The sequence below is a fragment of the Neopelma chrysocephalum genome, unplaced genomic scaffold (assembly GCF_003984885.1).
Source record: "Neopelma chrysocephalum unplaced genomic scaffold, ASM398488v2 Primary Assembly neopelma1_44, whole genome shotgun sequence".
In the NCBI taxonomy this organism is placed as follows: Eukaryota; Metazoa; Chordata; class Aves; order Passeriformes; family Pipridae; genus Neopelma; species Neopelma chrysocephalum.
The window spans coordinates 7814422-7833511 of NW_020897703.1; the positions used below are offsets into that span (position 1 = coordinate 7814422).

The 19090-nt window shown below is 41.4% G+C and overlaps 1 protein-coding gene across 4 annotated transcripts in view; it reads left to right on the forward strand.

The window, feature by feature from the left end:
* The window catches only part of PLEKHM3 (pleckstrin homology domain containing M3), a 93781-nt gene that overhangs the window by 40659 nt on the left and 34032 nt on the right, over positions 1 to 19090 (forward strand). For all 4 annotated transcript variants that reach the window (XM_027678286.1, XM_027678287.1, XM_027678288.1 and 1 more), the window contains 2 exons: positions 5703 to 5896; positions 17634 to 17697. In XM_027678286.1, the coding sequence (XP_027534087.1) occupies positions 5703 to 5896; positions 17634 to 17697 (258 nt within the window). The remainder of the gene's footprint in view (positions 1 to 5702; positions 5897 to 17633; positions 17698 to 19090) is intronic.

Here is a 19090-nt window from a genome sequence, read left to right on the forward strand (position 1 = left end):
TTAGCCAGGCCTAAGGTGTTCCTCCACTGGAGTAGCCATGCTCCTCTTTCTTGGTGGCATCTTTTTCATCATTGCTTATCTGGTTGTTCAAGAGACAGGGAAAGGTAGCACACTGCAACCTCTCTTTTAGTCCTAATCTTTGCAGTTATTGGGGCCCTTGAGGAGTACCTGTTCATGAGCACCAGGGACTAAGGATTGGCACCGCTTAGTGGTGGATGCTAAATTGTGGAAATGCCCACAGGAAACTGGCTTACCCAAACGCAGTGTTTGTGGGGCGCAGTGTGCCCTGTCTCTTGGCATGAACATTTTGAGGACACTAGGAGGACATTGCTGTAGCACTTGGTTGGACCAGACAGACAAAAGTAACATAAGGAGAAAATTCTGCAGTTGTTCACTTGCCACACAAGAGCTTTTCTAAAACTTTTGTAATATGCTATTTGCTGCTGCCTCGGTGGCTGATTGCTAGATAGGGGCAACTGATTACATACCTCAAAGCACTATGCCAGCAAACACAGTAGCAGTGTTGTTTTGCCATCTTAGGCAGTATATGCTGAAAGAATAACAAATTCATAAGGAATCCAGACCATGCTAGAGCTTCAGACCTAGCAGCCACTGTTAGGAGAGGTTGTTTGATGTTTTGTGTCTGCAAATATTATTATTATGTGCTATTTGAAAAGGAAAAAATAACCAGTAAATGCCCTATTAGAGGAAAAGCAGGTCTCTCTTGAAGAAAATTTGTCAGACAGGGAGATTATTAAAAGGTAGCCAGAGCCTACCATCAGGAAAATTACAGTTTTGCACTGTGAAATGCAAGATTCTTCAGAGTTACAAAGCTGCTATGTGTGGAGACAAAAAGCCCTCCCATTCCCAGAAGTTAGGAATAAATATTTAAAAGTTCTTTCTTTGGATGCTTTTACCAAGGGCTAGGCTTGTTAGCCCATGGTAGTATAGGTAGCCCTGATAAGGGACTAGTAGATGGTAGGGCACAGACCTCACATCAAACTGTCATTAATACTGCCAAGAAAATTAACTGTTTTTTTTCTAAACCTGAAGGGTAAAAACTATGCTCTGTGCTCTGTTTCCTGTGGTGTTTGTATAGGCAGCTGAAGCACAAAAGAAAATGGGACTTTCAAGATTAAGCATTCATTAAAAACTTAAGCTACTGTCATCTCACTATAATACTTTTTGTAGACAGACAGAACAGATATGAGATGGCTTGGGAAGACAAACAAATTCTGTGCAGACACTTTACCAGTCTTTGTGTCAAAATGCTACAGCATTCCCAACTGTTAGAACAGAAATTAAGACAGGGCGGGAAAGTTAAGAGGATATAATCTGCCATGGTGGCAGTGTGACAACTAAGTTGAGATCCCTAGTTGTATCTCCTCAACTCCATCCCATCCACGTAGAGCATTAAAATAACAAGTAGTTTCTCTTGGGGTTTTCCCCATTCTCTTCAGTTCTGCATACATGTGCTTTTATTTCCATCCATGCTATACCTCCCTGGGAATTAAGCGTTGCTTTTCTGAGATAGAGTATATATTTGCCTGCACTTTCACATCTGTATCTCCTCTCCCCATTCAGAGATAAGGTTTGGTGTTTATTTCAACTTACTTCTGGCTGCTGTACTTAATAGTTGTAATGAAACTGCATAATTCCTTAGTAGTGTATTGATCAAATGTGCAATCCCAAGCACAAGTAGAAGCTGGGCAGAGAATGGATCAAGACTAGGGAAGAACTTAGTATCATGAGACCCCACCTGGAGGGAGTACTGTGTCCAGCTCCCAGTTGTTGTCCGGCTCCAGAGCTGGCCCCCAACACGAGAAAGGTGTGAACCTATTGGAGCAAGGCCAGGGAGGCCAAAAAGATAATCTGAGGGCTAGGGCACCTCTCCGGTGAAGACGGACTGAGAGAGTTGGGATTGTTCAGCCTGGAGAAAGGAAGGCTTCAGGGAGACCTTGTAGCACCTTCTAGTACGTAAAGAGGCCTACAAGAGAGTTGGGGAAGGACTTTTCACAAAGAGCCAGGGGTGATGAGACAAGGGGGATTGGCCTTAAGACGAAGGAAGGTAGATTTAGATTAGATATTAGGAAGAAACTCTTAACTGTGAGGGTGATGAGGCACTGGCACAGGTTGCCCAGAGGGGACGTGGACTCCACATCCCTGGAGATGTTCAAGACCAGGCTGGATGGGGCTCTGAGTAACCTGTTGTGGTGGAAGGTGCCCTTGCCCATGGCAGTGGGGTTGGAACTAGATGATCTTTAAGGTCCCTTCCAACCCACCCCTTCTATGATTCTATGATTTGACAAAGATAGATATCTTGTCTCACTTCCTTGAGATGATCTTAACAGTAATAATTTTCTTTTGGCTTATTTTTAAAAGACACTTAATTTGTCAGCATTTCACCTCCCATAATTGGCCAGTGTGCAGCAACATCACAAATGAAGGTAAAGAACAGAGCTTCTCCTATACACATAACCCTGCTCCTTGCAGGTAGCACAACAATGCCTGAAAGTAGAGCTTCTGCAGTGAGGGACTTGCTCCTGGCCGCACTTGTGGCACATCCCAAAGAGGTCCTGCAGGAAATAAATACATACCACGTTTGATGGTCAGAACTGAAACAGGGCTTCAGTCTTCAAAAGCTTCTGTTTTACACAGTCTGAAAGGTGCCAGTTAATCCACCAAATGGAAGCAAAATTGAATGAAGAGTTTGTAAACCTGCACTCCTTCCCACTGCCACCTTTTCCCTGCCTCCACAGCGGTTTCCAGGGTCTGTCCTATCTGTTTCTGGCAAAGCAAACACCAGTAGGTACTGTAGGACATGAGCTTTTACAGTGTAATTGGGCATGTTTCTCTTTCAAATTTCATGGACTCGACATCTGAGCAGCAGCTGTAAACTGTTACATCAATTAAATAAGTTTTGAAATTGAGAGGTTCTTGTCTACTTTTGGCAAGATGCGTCATGAAAGAACAGAAACAATAAAAATCTGTAGAGTTGTCTCTTCCCATAACCCAGGATCTTGAAAAACAACAAATACACTTAACACCTGGAAGCACATGTATAGGAAAAGAAAAATCCTCTTGGCTGCAATAGAAGCTCTTTGAAAGGACTTGGCAGTTAGGCATGTTTCTTCTGCCATAACCAAAGCAGCAGCTCAGTCCCCAGGTTTGCTTTTTTTTCCCCATCTCCCTACTGTTTTCATATTTGTGTTTTTCATGTGTTTGGTAGAAGGGAAGAGAAAAGAGGCGATCTTGTGAACACCCTTTCTTCCTTTTACTTAGGCCAATTGTTCTCCCTGTTTGCACACAAAACTCACTAAGTATTGCAGTTTGGTTCAGGTGGTTTTCAGCCTGCACAAAATGCCAGACAAACACAGCAGGAAATGAACTCCCTGAGCCAGACAGCTTCAAGGGAGGCTGACTTCTGGTAATTGAATTCTGAACTGTAAGTTTGCAGGCTCTAGAAAGGAAAGGTCTGGAAAATGTTAGCATCCATCCTTGTATGACATTTAAAGCTAAAACCCTGTTGCCCTTTGCATCTTCTCGATCCTTCTGGCTGATTTAATAGGATAGTCTTGTCTGCCCAGTAAAACTGGGGACTGTGAGTATGCTAGACATATGCTAGAATATTGGCTGGTAGCAAGCTGAATTACTGAGACTGCCTGACCCTTCCCGTTTTAAGACTGCATTTCAGCTTCTTATAACTTTGCTATGGTTGCCAATGTGAGTTAATGTTTTACAAGACGTGTGCCTGTGTCAGGTGTGCAGAGTGAACTGACACCTATCCCTCAGCCAGTGATGCTGGGCAAAGCTACTTTTCCTGCAATCAGAACTCCAGGGGTACATTGTACTGGCAAGGAGAGAGAAAGCCTTGCTTTGCTGCTCTCTCCTCAAAGGCTGAATTCAGACCATGCAGCACCAGAGCTGCACAGTAATGCTTTGTCATCATAGTGCACATGTATGGCAGAGTCACTCAGGGGACCTCAATTGTGGCATCTTTTTGTTTCTGTATTCTTAACGCCTCAGGAGGGACGCCCCACACAGGGTACAGGTGTGCACAGGTGTGGGTGTAGTACTTGGACAGTAACTGCTCTTCAGTTCCCAAGACAGCGGGGCAGGTGGATGAGGAGTCCATCACTTCAGCAGAAGTTTAAAGCAAGAAGATAGACAAAGACATCACTGAGCACCAGGTCCTCCTGGTCTGAGGTGCTAGTCATTGTACCAAGCGTTCACATGCCTCCAAGGGAATCACTGAATACATAGCTTAATTTGCTAGTTGGTGGAAGAGGACTAATATTTGCTATAGATACAGCAGTTGTCAGAGGATTGCTGAGATATTGCAGTCAAATGGTTTAATGATTGTAAAAGCAGGTTGTTTAATGCAGTCTCTTTTATGCACTTCAGTAAACATAATAAAGTATCAACATTGCTAGCGTTAGAAAACTTGATATATTTGGAGTTTGTAGAGTTTTTTTCTACAAAGTCCAAGTTGCTTGTGTTGCTCCGTGTTATTTCTGATTCCACTCAGCGCAGTTCCTTGTACGTGCATGATACTTGAAAAATAAAAAAAGAAAAAAAAGAAATTAGTGAGATGTTTCATATAAATAGGTGAGATATTTAATACAGCTTCAGGGCCTGGGAAACCTGTGGAGTTATGGTCTGCTGTATTTAAAATTACACATTGTGTTATCTCTGTAGTTATTGGTGGGAAGGCTGGCCTTGGCATTATTTCTTACATATTTATTATGCATTGTGAAAAGGTTACATTTGGGGCTGGCTTTCCCTGTCAGTAGCTAGTAACTAGTGCTGGGTTTTGGAAGTGGTGCTGTTTATAAGAGTGTGTATTGCTTTTTTACCTACTTCTTACCTTACTGCTCCAGAAGGGAAATAACTTCCTAAATCTCAAGAGGCTGTGGTTGGGTAGTGCTTTGCCCTTTCTACTTTTTTTAGCTTAATTCATCCCTTCCTTGACTCAATGTAAACACTGATTTAAAGGCCCAGGAGGACTAATTGAATCGTGGAACCAATAGTATTTCTGCAGCACAGCTTCAAGTGATTTGCAGCTCATTTAAGGTAATCCCTGTAACAAAATGCAGAAATAAGGAACGAGAGGGAATTTGGTCTTCTTACCTCAGAAACAGGAGTATTTTTTCTAGTGGAACAGAAATCCCATGAATTTATCAAGATTACAGTAGCTCTTTGCAGGTGGAGATAGAACAGGGCACTATAATGAAAAAGGCATAAGAAAAACTTCTTGCAGATGAAACATCGGGAATGAGTAATACCAACAAAATTCATTTTTATTTATCTGCATTTTAAAAAACACAACAACTTGCTTCTTGCCAAAAAGAAAACAGCAAACAAACAGAAAAATACTAACAGGGAAGACACTTGGTAATCGGATTTTAAACTTGAAAAACATCTAGTAAGCTGTGTAACTCTGCAGCAAAAGCGTGTGTGGCTGCAGATATTGCTCTACATTGGGTAAGTAAGCACTTATCTCATACACTCAATTTTGAGGCATTTGATGAAGTTTGACCTGGCTATAAGCAGAGGGAGTTGGATCTCTCTCAACTCTGTCTTCATTTGTAACTGATAACATAGTAAGTTTTCAGGTGCACAGAATAACTCAGATCACAGAGGGGAAGATCTGCTTAAAAAGAGCTGGGAGGAAAGCCTAACTAAACTACTTTATTTTTCAGGTATCAAAGCAAGCCAAAGAGTTCTTGGAATATGTTTATGAGGAGCCATTGATTGATATCCAGCAAGAAAATCCCATGCTGTACAAGCATGTTGAACCTCTGGCAACCGTTGTCCGGCTGAGACAGCAGCTAAAATCTCTCCGAGCCTACTTGTTCAGCTGCAGAGCTGCAGTGGCTGAAGATCTGCGTAGAAGGTAAGAACCACAGACAGCATACAGCACAAGGATGTAGTTTCCTTGTCATGTTACTTCCCCCCCACTTTTTGTTTTTTCTCACAGTCTAGTTCTGAAGGTGTTAGTCATTTAGAAAGGTGGTGTGTTTGTATCTGACTTCCCTGAGCAGCTGGGTTATCCTATGGCAAAGAAAATGATTTTGTAGGGTCTGAATATCCAAAGTTGTTCTTGACAGCTATCAGTCCAGGGGGTCACACACTGTGGTGAATATCTTTTACTCCTCCTCAGGCTTCCTGGCTGTGTGTGATTATTTTCAGTCAGGTGAGATATCTCATGCTCCCTGCTGTGGCATCACAGTGTAGTAGCCACTGTTGGGACCTTTGAAACACGTCACACTGTGGCAAAACATGAGAGGGGCCAGAGTCAACCGCCTGTCCAGTGCTTCTGACTTCTGTGAGATGACCTCACCCAGAGGCAGAGGCCAGATGTAGTCCCCCAGCACATGACCCAGGATGTGATTTATGTGACACCAGCGCAGTTGGGCTCTTTCTCACTCAGTATCCATGACATGGCTGTGCTGAATGTTTTGTTTATTGGAAAACACGTGGTCATAGCACAGCAAAAAGTGTTTCATATTGCGTTTGCTGTGATGGAAATAGTAGTTCTATAAAAAGTGAACTTCATTTTAGAAGTGCTGTATCTTAGTCCATTCAGCTACTTCTGTATTTTTATTAACAAGCTAAAAATTATCAATCTTTTTAAAACCATCAAGCCACAGTTGTGACCTTAAAAAGCCAAATAACTTTTGTTGTGGATCTTCAAAAGAGATGGGGAGATGTGTCTGTCATGCTGTACTGTGAGGTGAGTAGCTCTAGGCACATGCAGCTGACCTGATGCATCTGTAAGCATTTGTATACCCCAGTTTTTAAGATAAGACTTGCAAGTAGGAAAGCCACTGCTTTGAAATTGTGAGCTGCTGAAGGGCAAGAAAGCAGGTGACATCAGTGACTGTATTTTCAGCATGGTGTTTTAGGGACCTGAATTCTCTGGAAGGGGGAGGAGGCTGCATTAGTGCCTTTATCCCAGGTAAGGAGAGCTGGTCTGCCATTTGGTACATAACCTATGTCATTGCTTTGGTGAACTACCTAGAACAACTAAGAGAAGGATGCAGCAACAGGTTTCTGGAGAGTTTTTGTATCAGACCCACTTAATATGTGCTTGTGTTTTAATACTCAATTTCTATTATTTGTTAGGGCAGCTTACAGCATTTTAAAATTTAGGATGGTTCTTCTTTTATTCTAGAGGATGGAATTATCTTGCAAAGCTGTTTTCCTGTTCAGCTATAATAACTTTTCTATGCCATCCCCTTCAGCAGTGATGAAACTAAAAGGAAAATAAGATTTGTGAAGGCTGCTGTTCAGAAGAAGTGGCAAAAAGGAAGTGATGCTTTCTGATTAATGTTGAAGAAAATAATTCTCTGATTAAAATAGAGAGGGAAGCAGGAAACTGAATGGACTTGGTTAAGAGAGTAAAAGAAGAGAGTTCAAATGAGACCTAAGCAGAGAAATCAATAAACTAGAGAAAAAAAAAGGGGGGGATAAGGGAAACCCAGGAGAAGGAGATTCAAGGAGGGAAGGGATCTCAGAAAATTAAGAATTAATGGAGAAACCAGGGCAAAGGGGGAACGCCAAAACCTACCTCCAAAAAGGAGAGATGACAAATACTGAGGAAATGGACAGAAGAGAGAATGGACAAAAATTATCACAGAAATGTGAGCATGGTCTTTTCTTGGGGCAGGGAAGAGAGAGAAAATGTCCCTGTATCAAAATGAAACACCCAGAATGGCAGACGGGGAAACTGGGAAAAAATATTCCAAATGCTCCTGTTTCTTATCTGAGGTTTCCTTCACACTGTCTCCAATTAAAGCTCTCTGTGGTGGAGGGAAGGACCCCCAGCCCAGGAGAGGTTTGATTTTGTACTAGGGAAGCATCTCCAGGACTTTTTAAAAGTGTAAAAGGCACTGAAGGAATGTACAAAACAGACCTTAGAGTCCAGCCCCTTCTTGCTCTGTGAAGTGGATTTGGTGGTCAACTGCTCCCTCAGATCTCTCTTAAGAGGTTTGAAGATATGAAAAGAAAAAAAACTTCTTTTCCCAGAAGGAGTTATTCCTTGCTCAAAGTGCTCCCAATGGTTTTGCATTCTTCATCTAGTATCCCAGTGTGCAGACATTCACTATCAATGTGATGATTTTATAGAGCAGAGCTGAAAAGTAAACAAAGAAAATATGTGATTTAAATTTTCCTTTGGTTCATCACATGGACAAGTTGCAAGAAAAGGAGGAGTTTAAACAGTATGGTGAGACAGCATTCCTAAGCTTAGTACTCTTTCCTAATTAGAAATGAAAAACTGGGAGAGCAAATCCAGTTATCTGTCCTGCTCTAAAAACATTCTTTTTCTCCTTGGTCTTCACCTTAGTATGTGAATAACTATTAATCACAAGAAAGTGAACACAGCATCTTGAAGACCTGTCAGACCCATATAAACAGATTGAAACAAACTGTTAATATTGCTGTCTACAGAGAACTAAAAACAGACTGATTAATTGTATTGGCACCTTGCTGCCTCTGGGACACTGATAGAGCCTGCCTTATTAGGGAAAAGCAGATCACTCTGAGGTTTCTTTTATTAATACTATTTGCATTATCATCTACTTTAAATCTACACCCTGCTCTTCAGCCCAGATCACAAAATGAAGACGGCAATGAAGTTGGAAACTCTTGGTGTCCTCTGTGAAGACAAAACTGTTTACAGTGCTTACAGTCACTTTTTCTGAAGACTTCCAGATGGCTATAAACCAGGTTAGCTCAGGATCCAGTTGGTTTAAATGTGGACACGTTATTTATATTGTTTGGGGTACATAGGTACTTTAAGAATTTTGAAACTTGGGATCTAGCAGAGAACTCAGGGCTGATACCACATTGTGAACTTTCAAGAAGCAAGTGACTAAGTAAAAAAGAAGGAAGGAAGAAAGGAAAAGACACAGAAGAAATCCTAAAAGTAGCTAGAAGGCTTGCAATAAAAATGGTCATCAGTTATAGTGATTTATTCTCACCTATTGCTCCACTGTATTCTAAGCTCTTTTTATATTTGCAAGGTGAAAAAAAAAAAGGAACCTGGACTTGGCTGGGAGGTGAAATAAGGCCCTTCACCAGCGTGTATCTGCAGTGTTCCTCTAATATTAGCCAAATGAGACTCTGGCCCTGTTGCTGAGTTCCCTGTTTTACAAGGGATGTTGTTATGCCTAGTTTGCTGTAACTGTCACCTCGGTATTGCAACACACATCATTTGCCTCAAACATCTTTACTCAACAAGTTCTCACTTGTTTTGGTAGCTTTGCTTGTGGGGATGCTGTTCAGGCAAAAACATACAAGACTGAAACCTCGAGCCAACACAGAATTGGTACGAGTGGAACTGTACAGATCCCACCACCACCTGCAGATTGTGAGATGGTAAATGAATGGCACAGGCAAACACGACGGATTCAATAAAACTGATGGCCGGGAAACAGTGAGAATCTCCAAGTCCGTTAAATAATGAGGGTATTCTGTGAAACCGTGCTGAATGATGCAAGTTCTGTTCTGGGTTTGCTTTGTTCCTGTTGCGATTGAAAGTCCTTCAGGTCAAGGAACTGTCACAATGATTTTTTTGGATGTCTCCAGGTACCTCCATGTCTCCTGTAGGGTAACCCAGGTCAACCTTGGCTCTGGGGAGCCCTCTGGGCTCTCTGCTCTCTCAGCTGTCTCTCAGCTATCTAAACTTGCAGTTCAGGTGCTGCTAGCCCAGATACTTTAGGCCAATGACAGTGACACAAGGTAAATGTTTTGTAGCACATTCCCCTATGCATTAGTGCTTCTTGCAGTGCCCTAGTTCTGTAAGTGAATCTGAATGGTGGTGAGAAACTAAATGGAAAAATTTCCCTCTTGTTACTCGTCTCTGCCTGATACCATTTGTCTGTCAGCTCCAGAACAGCAATACATCAATTTTACCCTAGCAAAACTTCAGTGCTGGATACATTACTTAGCATCTTACAGGAAGACCAAATTAGAGCTTGCTGTTGCTGCAGGAGGTTAAAGGTACACCTCCAGTGTTGCAGACCTGTGGTCCTGGCTGAGCCTGCTGGTCTGTCAGCACGAAGTGAAACAAGCCCAAATTCAGTAATGCTGAACAATAGAGTCCTGTCACTTCCTACAGTGAGGCCTTAGACATATTGCTTCTGACACAGGAGTAGATTACTTTCAAAATATTTGTGTGGCAATTGGGGAACCTGTCTAAACACATTGCAGGAATCCTGACTGATCTTATGCAATCACTATACCACCAAATACCTCATGTGTGTGAAGCTGGGGCTGTCATCTTTCAGACCAAGGACAATAGAAGGTCACTAAGTCATGTCCAGACTGTCAAAGGGGACTGTTTTCTCCATTTTCTTTGCAATGGTTAGGCCATTTGGAGAGTGGAAAATTCCAAAGCAGGAGAACAAAGACACAATTTGTGAAAGCAGTAAACTGCAAAAAGAAAGTTTGAGCAGGAAAGGAACAGAAGGATATGGTTTCATAGCACTTGGGGCTCTGAGATAATGATGAGACCAATAGAAGAAGAAAATTTATTGCATGGGTGATTGGAAAGAGGGCAAGAGGGAAACTCAATTCAAAGGGGATATCTGGTTGTCCCGAGAGGAGCCAGTGTTAAGACAAAACAACATCCTAAAGTCTATTTCACTTAAGAGTTGGACTCGATGATACTTGTGGGTCCCTTCCAACTTAGAATATTCTGTGAAAGTGAGGAAAGGTGAGAAAATAAATGCAGAGAAGTATGCACAAACCACTTGTTTTGTATAGATCCTGCATGCGCGTAGTCATTGCAGTGGCTGAAATAAAGCATGCCAGTTGATGGAGTTCCTACAAACAGACCACCTCCATCTCTTTGTTTCAACTCTTCTCCCTTTTGGATGAAGTAACTATGTATCCAGAGTTCTTGCAAGTCAATATCTTAAAAAGTCCTTGGCTAAAACTGAGGGGATGGTCTTAAGGTGGAATTTGAGCTTTCTTTTCAACTGGAGGTAATAACAAACAGAGCTGGAGCAATGAGATGTGTGCCAGAGCAGCCAGGGTGGAGGCAGTACTGCTGTCTGTTCACATCAAGGGAAGGTTAAAAGCACAAGCCAGTGCTCTACCATGATAAGCATACAGCTGAGGAGCATGCTAGAGTTTTCCATGATAAGTCTTCGAGAGGACAGGTAGATCTTTCAGTTCACAGCAGCATTTTCCAGTCTAGGGGCACACCTGCATCTCCTTGTCAAAGAGATGAGTAATATTACATCCCTTTCACAAGGGTAGTTTCCATTCACTTTTTGAGACTAGGTTTGCTTTAAAAAAAAAAGGTAATGATTTAAAAATAAGTTCCTGTTAGATGTGGACACCGTGTTAAGTATGACTTATGCCATTTTTATCCCTATGTTTTTATATCAGGACTTCCAGCAGCAAACTGCAAGGGTTCAAAAGTGCCTGACAAAATCAAAGAGCATTTTCTTATTCTTAAATTCAAGTTAATTGGGGTATGTAAGGTATTTTGATTTCAAAATGAAACTGTGTGTGTCTAATTTTCTGCATTCTGCTTTTAGTAACAGTGTTACTTGATTCCTAAGTTTGATTTGTGTTAATTCTTATCTTTCACAATGTTCCCATAACCTTGCTCAAGGAACCACAGAGGAAGGAGGGTTGAGGTACTGCATTTTAGTTGAAAGTTTATGTACTGGTTCAGGATTGCTAATGGATGATGAGAGTAACTCTTTTAATATTGGGATGCTCACGGGGAATTTCCTGACAGCATGAAATAACACCTTACCTGGACATGCTTGCTAATAAATCTAGCACTTAGTGTGGGCTGAAGATATGTAGGAATGACTGTTCCCAGAGCATAACTAGAAGAGTGTTCATACCTCTTGAATGTGAAATGATTCACAAACACGTTTTTAGAAAAATCCATAGAATTAGAAAAAAGTATTAATCTGTTTTAATACCATGAGAATTAAATAAATAAGTAGTGGGACGTTTTGCTTTAAATTAATCCATTTATTAATATCTTTTGACTTTAAAAAGTCACAGAGTTTCCCAGGGCCCTGCTTTCCTGAGTAATTTTTGTTGGTTGGAAAGTTTGGGATCTCCTCTCCCAACAAACTTCCAAGAGCTAAGATTTCCAAGGAAATACAAAATCAAAAGCCTGAACATAACGATGGGAATTAGAAACACTGCCAAAAAATCCTACCTTTTCCCCTCACCTCTGATTCCGTTCTCTACTTAAATTAACAGCACCCATATCAAATGTATTGCAAGAGATATTATTTACCCTGCTATGTGTATTTGGGATAACTGGCAATTCACTGATACCCCTCTGTGCTTTTAAAACCAAAGCGTAACCCTGAGAAGTTGGAGCTGTCAGTGAGGTCCTACCCGTCTGCTCCACATGCGGCCGCAGCTGGTGGAGGTGCACGGGGAGAGACCTCAGAGGGTGTCTCACCTCTTGTCCAGGGGCAAAATATACAGGAACAGCAGTAACCAGCATGTGCTGGCCTGTCACCTGCTTTGGTTCGCAGTGTGGTGCAGTAGCTCCAAAGTGAGCTGTTGGTGGTGTAAGTTGCAGTGCCAGGGAATGAACGGTGCTGTTTGAGGAAATGGACTTGGTACCCATGGTGCTCTGCCAGCTGTGGGTGTAGCAGCTTCCTGCAGAGGGGTGGAGAGGTGGCAGTGTGCTAGACTGGTGCATCTGCGTCCCCCGTGAGTCAGAGCTCAGTCATACAGTTCTCAACCTGGTCAAACAAGACACTCCTGGCTGGCGCATGAAATCGTGGTGCCAGCTTCCCCTCCCATCCTAGGTTTCAACAGGCCTTTTGGTACAAAGGAGATTTGGTTGTGCCCACCTGCCAGCAAACTTGATTGCTTTTGATTGCATTGTAAAAAGAAGAGTTCCTCCTGCTTATCACGTTTGTACTTTGGTTATAGTGTCAGGCATGGACAGATTAATTGGTTGTAGCTTTAGCAGAGCTGTCAGGGTATTTAACCCATTGAAGAAAAATTACCTAAGCTGATGATAAACAGGCTTTAAATGCAGAGCAATTACTTAGTGCTAACAAAGCACCATGACTACACACTTTGTCCAAATGCAAAAAGCAAAGTCTTATCAGTGGTTCTGTTTGCAAGAGGACACTAAAAGATAACCTTTGTTTGTGCAAATACTTACCTGATAAGATCATCCAAAAGGGAACAGATGAAATTTCTGGTTCTGTCTTGACTGAAAGTTATAATTCAGATTACGAAGTATCAAACAAAAAAAGAGTAATAATCACAAACTAAGAATGCTCAATTTTCTCTTTTAGTTGGACCAAAAGTCTCTGATGGTGGGTTTCTTTCCTGCTTGCATCGATTGTGTTTATATCTAGGACATAACAATAAAGCAATTTAGAGACCTTTAACCGGTAGGACTTTGGATTTCATTGTTCCCAGGAACTGGCAAAGCTAGAGGGCTGTTTAACGTTGAACTTGGTTTGTTCACCTCACCTAAACCCTGACTAGCAGCCAGGGCTAACAGCACCTCAATCCTGTGACTCATCAATGGTGAAACTGTTCCAGGAGTTTCCAAACTGTGAAAGCTTAGAAGGTGCTTTTAGTGCGATGTGCTCTTGATACCATTTGCCTCTCCAGGGTCACAGGTCACACTCTGAAGCAGCAGAGGTTTGAGTTTTTATTGTGATAAGTCTTAACATCTTGTGGTTGACCTCTGTTTAGCTCACTCCAGTTTTTTTCTGTGTTAAGATTTGACTGAAAGGACACTGTTTATTGAATGCTTTTAATTGACCAACTTTAAAAAAAAATCTAGTTAGTTGTAGCACATCGATCAAGAGATTTACAAAACTGACGTCTATTATTTTGCTTTCAAATAACTAATCAGAGATTTCCCATTTGGTGTTTATAAAGGACCTTTATATCAAGGGAAAAATAAAAGGCAGGCACGTGTTTTGGTCTTTTTGGATCAAGGTCTTGTATTAACCCAAGCATGCTAAAAGCTCCTGGTGCAAACCTCATGCAGAAAGTAAATAAGTATTTTCTAGTGAAGTGCTTCTAAGTGTAGTTATCTTAGCCTGTTCTGTAGTCTGTGTGAGATTTTTGAAACTAATGTGATTTTAGGTTGATCTGGATGCCTTGAAATACTTTGTCTGGACACTAATGCAGTGGCATGGTGTTTGTGTGAGCCTCATCTCACCTGCTGTTCTCTACTGACTTTGGTTTCCTCTGGCCAATTTCAATTGCAGATGACAGAGGGTTGGAGAGGGCATAGACTCTACTTTCCTACTAGTTACATGAAAGGAGGTGTGCGGGTTGAGAAGCAACAGGCTCTGAATTAGTCCTGTGTGCCTGCTACTGAAAAAGACTTTATATAAGCCATGACCTCATTAGGCTCAGAGAACCTGTGCAGGCAAGCAAGACGTCGGAAACGGGCCATCAGTCATTTTCTTGCTCACTGGACTACTTGGTCTGTGCAGATGTCCTGCCCCAACTGATTTGCTTGCATTTTATGATGAATTTTTTTTGAAAATGTATTCAAGTTGGATATTTTGGTGTCTGTTATATTCTCGTTACCCACCCACTAGAGGCTCACAAAAACTGGCAATGAACAGATGAGGTTTTGGGAGGTGGCTTCGCCAGTTACATTCAGGTAGCTCTTGAGTTTGGTTTTTCTTTCCAAATGGGACTAATAGAAATTTTCTGGATGAGATCTTAATTGCAGACATGCAGCACAGCAAGATGTGTTTTTGAAGCAGTTGCTCAGCTCACCACAGGTGTGGTGAAGACAATTTATATGACTGGGGGCTGAGCATCCTCCTTTTAGGCAATTTCAGGATTTCACAGTCATGGAGCTGTATACTTTCCACCTCTGGTGTTGTGGGCAAGTGTTGAAGGTGTGGTTTGCACCTCTACATGTATTGGAAATCATACAGGAACTGATCTGGTTACTTCATAAGAAGTTTTGTAAATGCTGTTGTATTTGTGAGCTTGGGCTGCTCAGCTGTTTCTCTGTGGCCAATTTTAATTTTTCGAGCCGATAGAAGAACTGCAAATCCAAAGCTGGACCAGTCTTACTTTCTGAGGGTCTTTTTATGCCTCAGTTTCCACAGCAATGGAAATAATCACTCCTCTCACTTGAGCGCCAAGTATGTGTGTGTATATATATGTCTTGCATAAGACTGGGAGGGCAGTACCTAATTCTTTTCCTGGAAATAGATTTGGAAAGGAGGAGGTGTGTTGGATGCCTGCTCTGCAGAGCTGTTGCTGCAAACTAACATGTCTTAGGGAAGGGGACAGGTACAGGGGTAGGATGTTTGTCACTAGGGCCTGTACTGGCTGAGACTCACAAAGGAATTCATGAGTTTGCTTTTCATCTGCACACTTTTTATTAGGAGATAGAACTTGCAGGAAATAAAATGCTGTCCTTGAAGGCAGGGGAATGTGATGTTAGTCATCGATACCAAGTCGTTGACAGTTTCTGCTTTATGGGCTATTCAGGCAATTTCCTGAAAAAGGAAATCTTTCATTAGCTAATTGTTTTCCTCAGCAATGCTGTAAGGGCATCAGCAAATAATGTAGTTCCTGGCAAAGCTACGGCACTGCTTAGTGCCTGTCTGTGTGATCAGGGGATAATGATGGGGACATTTTAATGAAAGAAATTCTATCTGAGCTGAAAAAATACTGATGCTTCAAAATGCTGTTCAGAGTTGACTCATTAGCAATCAGTTTTAATAAATCTGCTATATGCAAATGAGGAATCTCAGTGTCATATGTTGTCTGATATCTGGATTTTGACTGTTTTCGAGTGGTCTTTGACATTGTGCCAAATGTATTATGAAGGTGTGATGCAGCAGAGCCACTGAAACACATTCACTTCTAAAAGGAGCAATGGGTATCACCGACAGAGCTGAGAGGGGAAAATGGCAGTATCCTAGGGAGACTGCAGATGAGAATTGGGTGGGCAGAGTGAATATGCTTGGTGGGTGAAAAGGAGCAAGGGCACAGTCCAGCTCCAGAAGAGTGCCTAAGATGGGCAGTGCTCTGTTGTCAGTGCCTTGCTTGCAGAACTTTTCTCCTTTCACCCCAGTAAAGCTTAAATTTTTTTCAAAAGTACAAAAGGACTTATGAGACTTTGTAGTGCTCACCTTAACAGCAGTGAGAAGTCCTAGGCCCTTCAAGACAGCTTTCAAAGCATCAGTTTAAGGTAGTTGCTTAAGACAACTAGTGGAGTACAAGGAACTGAGGTGTTTTCATTATTTCTTAGATTCAGTGTTCTGTGGAAACATTGCAGTTGGTAGTCTTAGCCCTGTTGATCAGTGTTTCAGCTGATTATGTTGTTGCAACTTCTAAAATATTTTCAGTGAGTTTGCTGTGTGCTTTCTCATTAGTCTCACATTGTGATCATGTAAGTTCGTATTGGCCTTTCAGTATCTTTGGGGTTTTTTTGAACATATCCAGTGATCTCTCTGTTCTCTGCCATTCAGTTCTACCATTACAAACCAGTCTTTTCCAGAACTTTATTTGTGCATTTAATAATGTCAAGAGTTTCATTTCTGTATTGCCTTAAAACTACCTGATTGTTATGTAGGAACAGAGTTCACAATTTCTGCTCTAAGAGAGAAACACATGTAGTGTGAGTTTCACCTCTTGAGATACTTGGTTGCTTTATTTGCAGGAGTGATGTGACTCTCCACTCCCTAAAATACCTTAGTGTGGTGTATTTGTTCTGTGTGAATGGAAAAATAAAATCTGGTCAGGTGGTTGTTTCTCTGTGTGTGCATACGAAGATAGATGTTTTAATTAGATGTACTTTTTCTCTTCCTGACATCTTTATGGTAGATACATAGGTTTTCATAAACTTTTTTAGCTGATATCCACTTGCCTTTACAATGTCCTTTTTTTTTCTCTGTGATGTTACTTTAACCCAGTTTTTCATTTTACTGCCAGTCACTCTGATTAGGACATCTCTTCCCTGTTCAGGTTTCTGTAATTTAGCTTTACTGAATAGATCTGTCAGTGCATAAGCAATGGTCTTGCCTGAAACCTTTGCTTATTTTAAGGTAAATAGTGCTTTCTCAAATAAGTCATTACAAAGACTATACCAATACATATATTTCTGTATGCAAAAGGTAATTGATATCAATCAACTTCACGTTTCAAGAACAGTATCTGCATGACCTTTTTCCCAATATAGTTATTTCAGTTACAAAGCCATAAATCATGTCTGAAACTAACTATTACATCTTTGTAGCAGACCAGGAATCTTGTACTAAAATGCATAAGGAATAGTTTTAATTAATACTTTCAGTGCTTTAAATGAGTTATTTGTTTTTATTACTGGATTAATTGTTTAAAGAAACACCATCTATGCTGAGGAAGAGCTTTCAGTGGCTCTAAACGTCACTGTACATGACCTGACAATTGGAGAATGACACTGGTACAGCATTTATTCTTATTGTGGAATTGTTGTGCCCATGTGGAATGCTGTAAGTAGCTGATGCTTAAAGGGTGACCTAATTCCAGCTTCTGACAAGCTCTCTGTCCAGCATCATTGTTCTGCAGCTATTTGGTGGGGAGAGGAAACTTTTAAGTTTCCCAGTCAAAAAGGTGTGACACACATCCATTTTTCTCTTTTCTAGGATCTTTCCCAGAGAGTATCTTCTCCAGCAAATCCATCTTTACTCTCTTGCAGACCTTCAGCAGGTAAGTGTCCTCAATTAATTCTACCTGTTACACATCAAACCTGTTCTCACCTTCAGTGCTAACTGTACATTCCTCTTCTAGCTAATCGTGGCATAAATAGCTGTACTTCCAAGTCATCCCTGTGGTTTATAGTTTAGTATAGAAATGGGTTAACAGGGACATTGGTTAGGGATGAAAGAGAGAAAGCCTAGAGCATCAGTGTTCAAATGGGGCTGGGAAGAGACTCTGAAAGAAAACTGTAGTCTGCAAAGAGAGCTTTGCTCTGAGAAATTTTCATCTGATCAATGAATTCTCATCTAAGTTTCAGCCTGCAGGTGACAAGTAGTATTTATTTCTTTGCTTGAAAGAGTACTTATTCAGGAATTTATGAATTTGTACAGTCTCAAGTGCTACATGATTATTTACAAAGTGTGCTGGGCGTGGCCACGAGGGGGAAAAAAAAACCCATCTTCCCCCCCAAGAACCTCAAAAACCTCAGCAAGCCTGCTACACAGAGTTAAGCCACGCAGTGTTACCATGACAGATGTGACCATGGGAGAGGTAATGTGCCAGCAAAATGTGTCTTTGCATTGATATTGTTTGAACTAAGCAAGGACCTTGCAGTACATCTGAATGGCAGAATTTTATTATGTAACAGATTAGACAAGAAGAATTTGGAATACAGAGCTGAAAACAGAGGATAGGGAATCTCAGGTGAATGTGCTGCAGTGCTCAAATGACAATGGAGGAAGCTATGAGGTGAGATGTGCTGGCTGACATGGGCACATCTGTGTTCACCCTGTAAGCTATTGCCAGTGACGTGTGAAACACAGTATTTTAAGTTTCTTTCACCTATGTTTCCCTTCTCTAGTTTCTGCAGGATAAGGGTAGCATAGTTCTGGACGTTCAGCTGACACATTAATTCGAAGTAGTTCACATGCCCCTCGGAGATGGAGACTACAGAACAACAGCAAACATGGCTTTTGTTGGCTGGTGAAGTCACAGAGTAGAAATGATGCCATATATAAAATAAAAAGGCCAGTCGCCTGGGGTCTAAAACTGTTTCCACATCTTTTCAGCATGTTCTGCTATCTCATCCTTAATAATCAAGCCATGAAAAAGCAAGCTACTTAACTCCAGAGCTGCAGTCTCCCTGGTGGGCCTGTCTATTAGCCCCCAGTGCTTTGTAAGCTGCTTAATCAGTTCCTAACATTGGTAGTAGATATTTCAGAAGCAATCAGCAGCTTATCAAGCACCCTGGGGGAGGGAGGTAGGGTTGAAGTCACAACTCATGCATTGATTTAGCAGTTCCCTTTGACATGTTTCTTTGTGTTTGTGTTTGCAAGACACCTTCTCTTCCCCTGAGGGCCCCACTCCCAAACTTATCATATTTAGAGGCAATATAATTTGATTA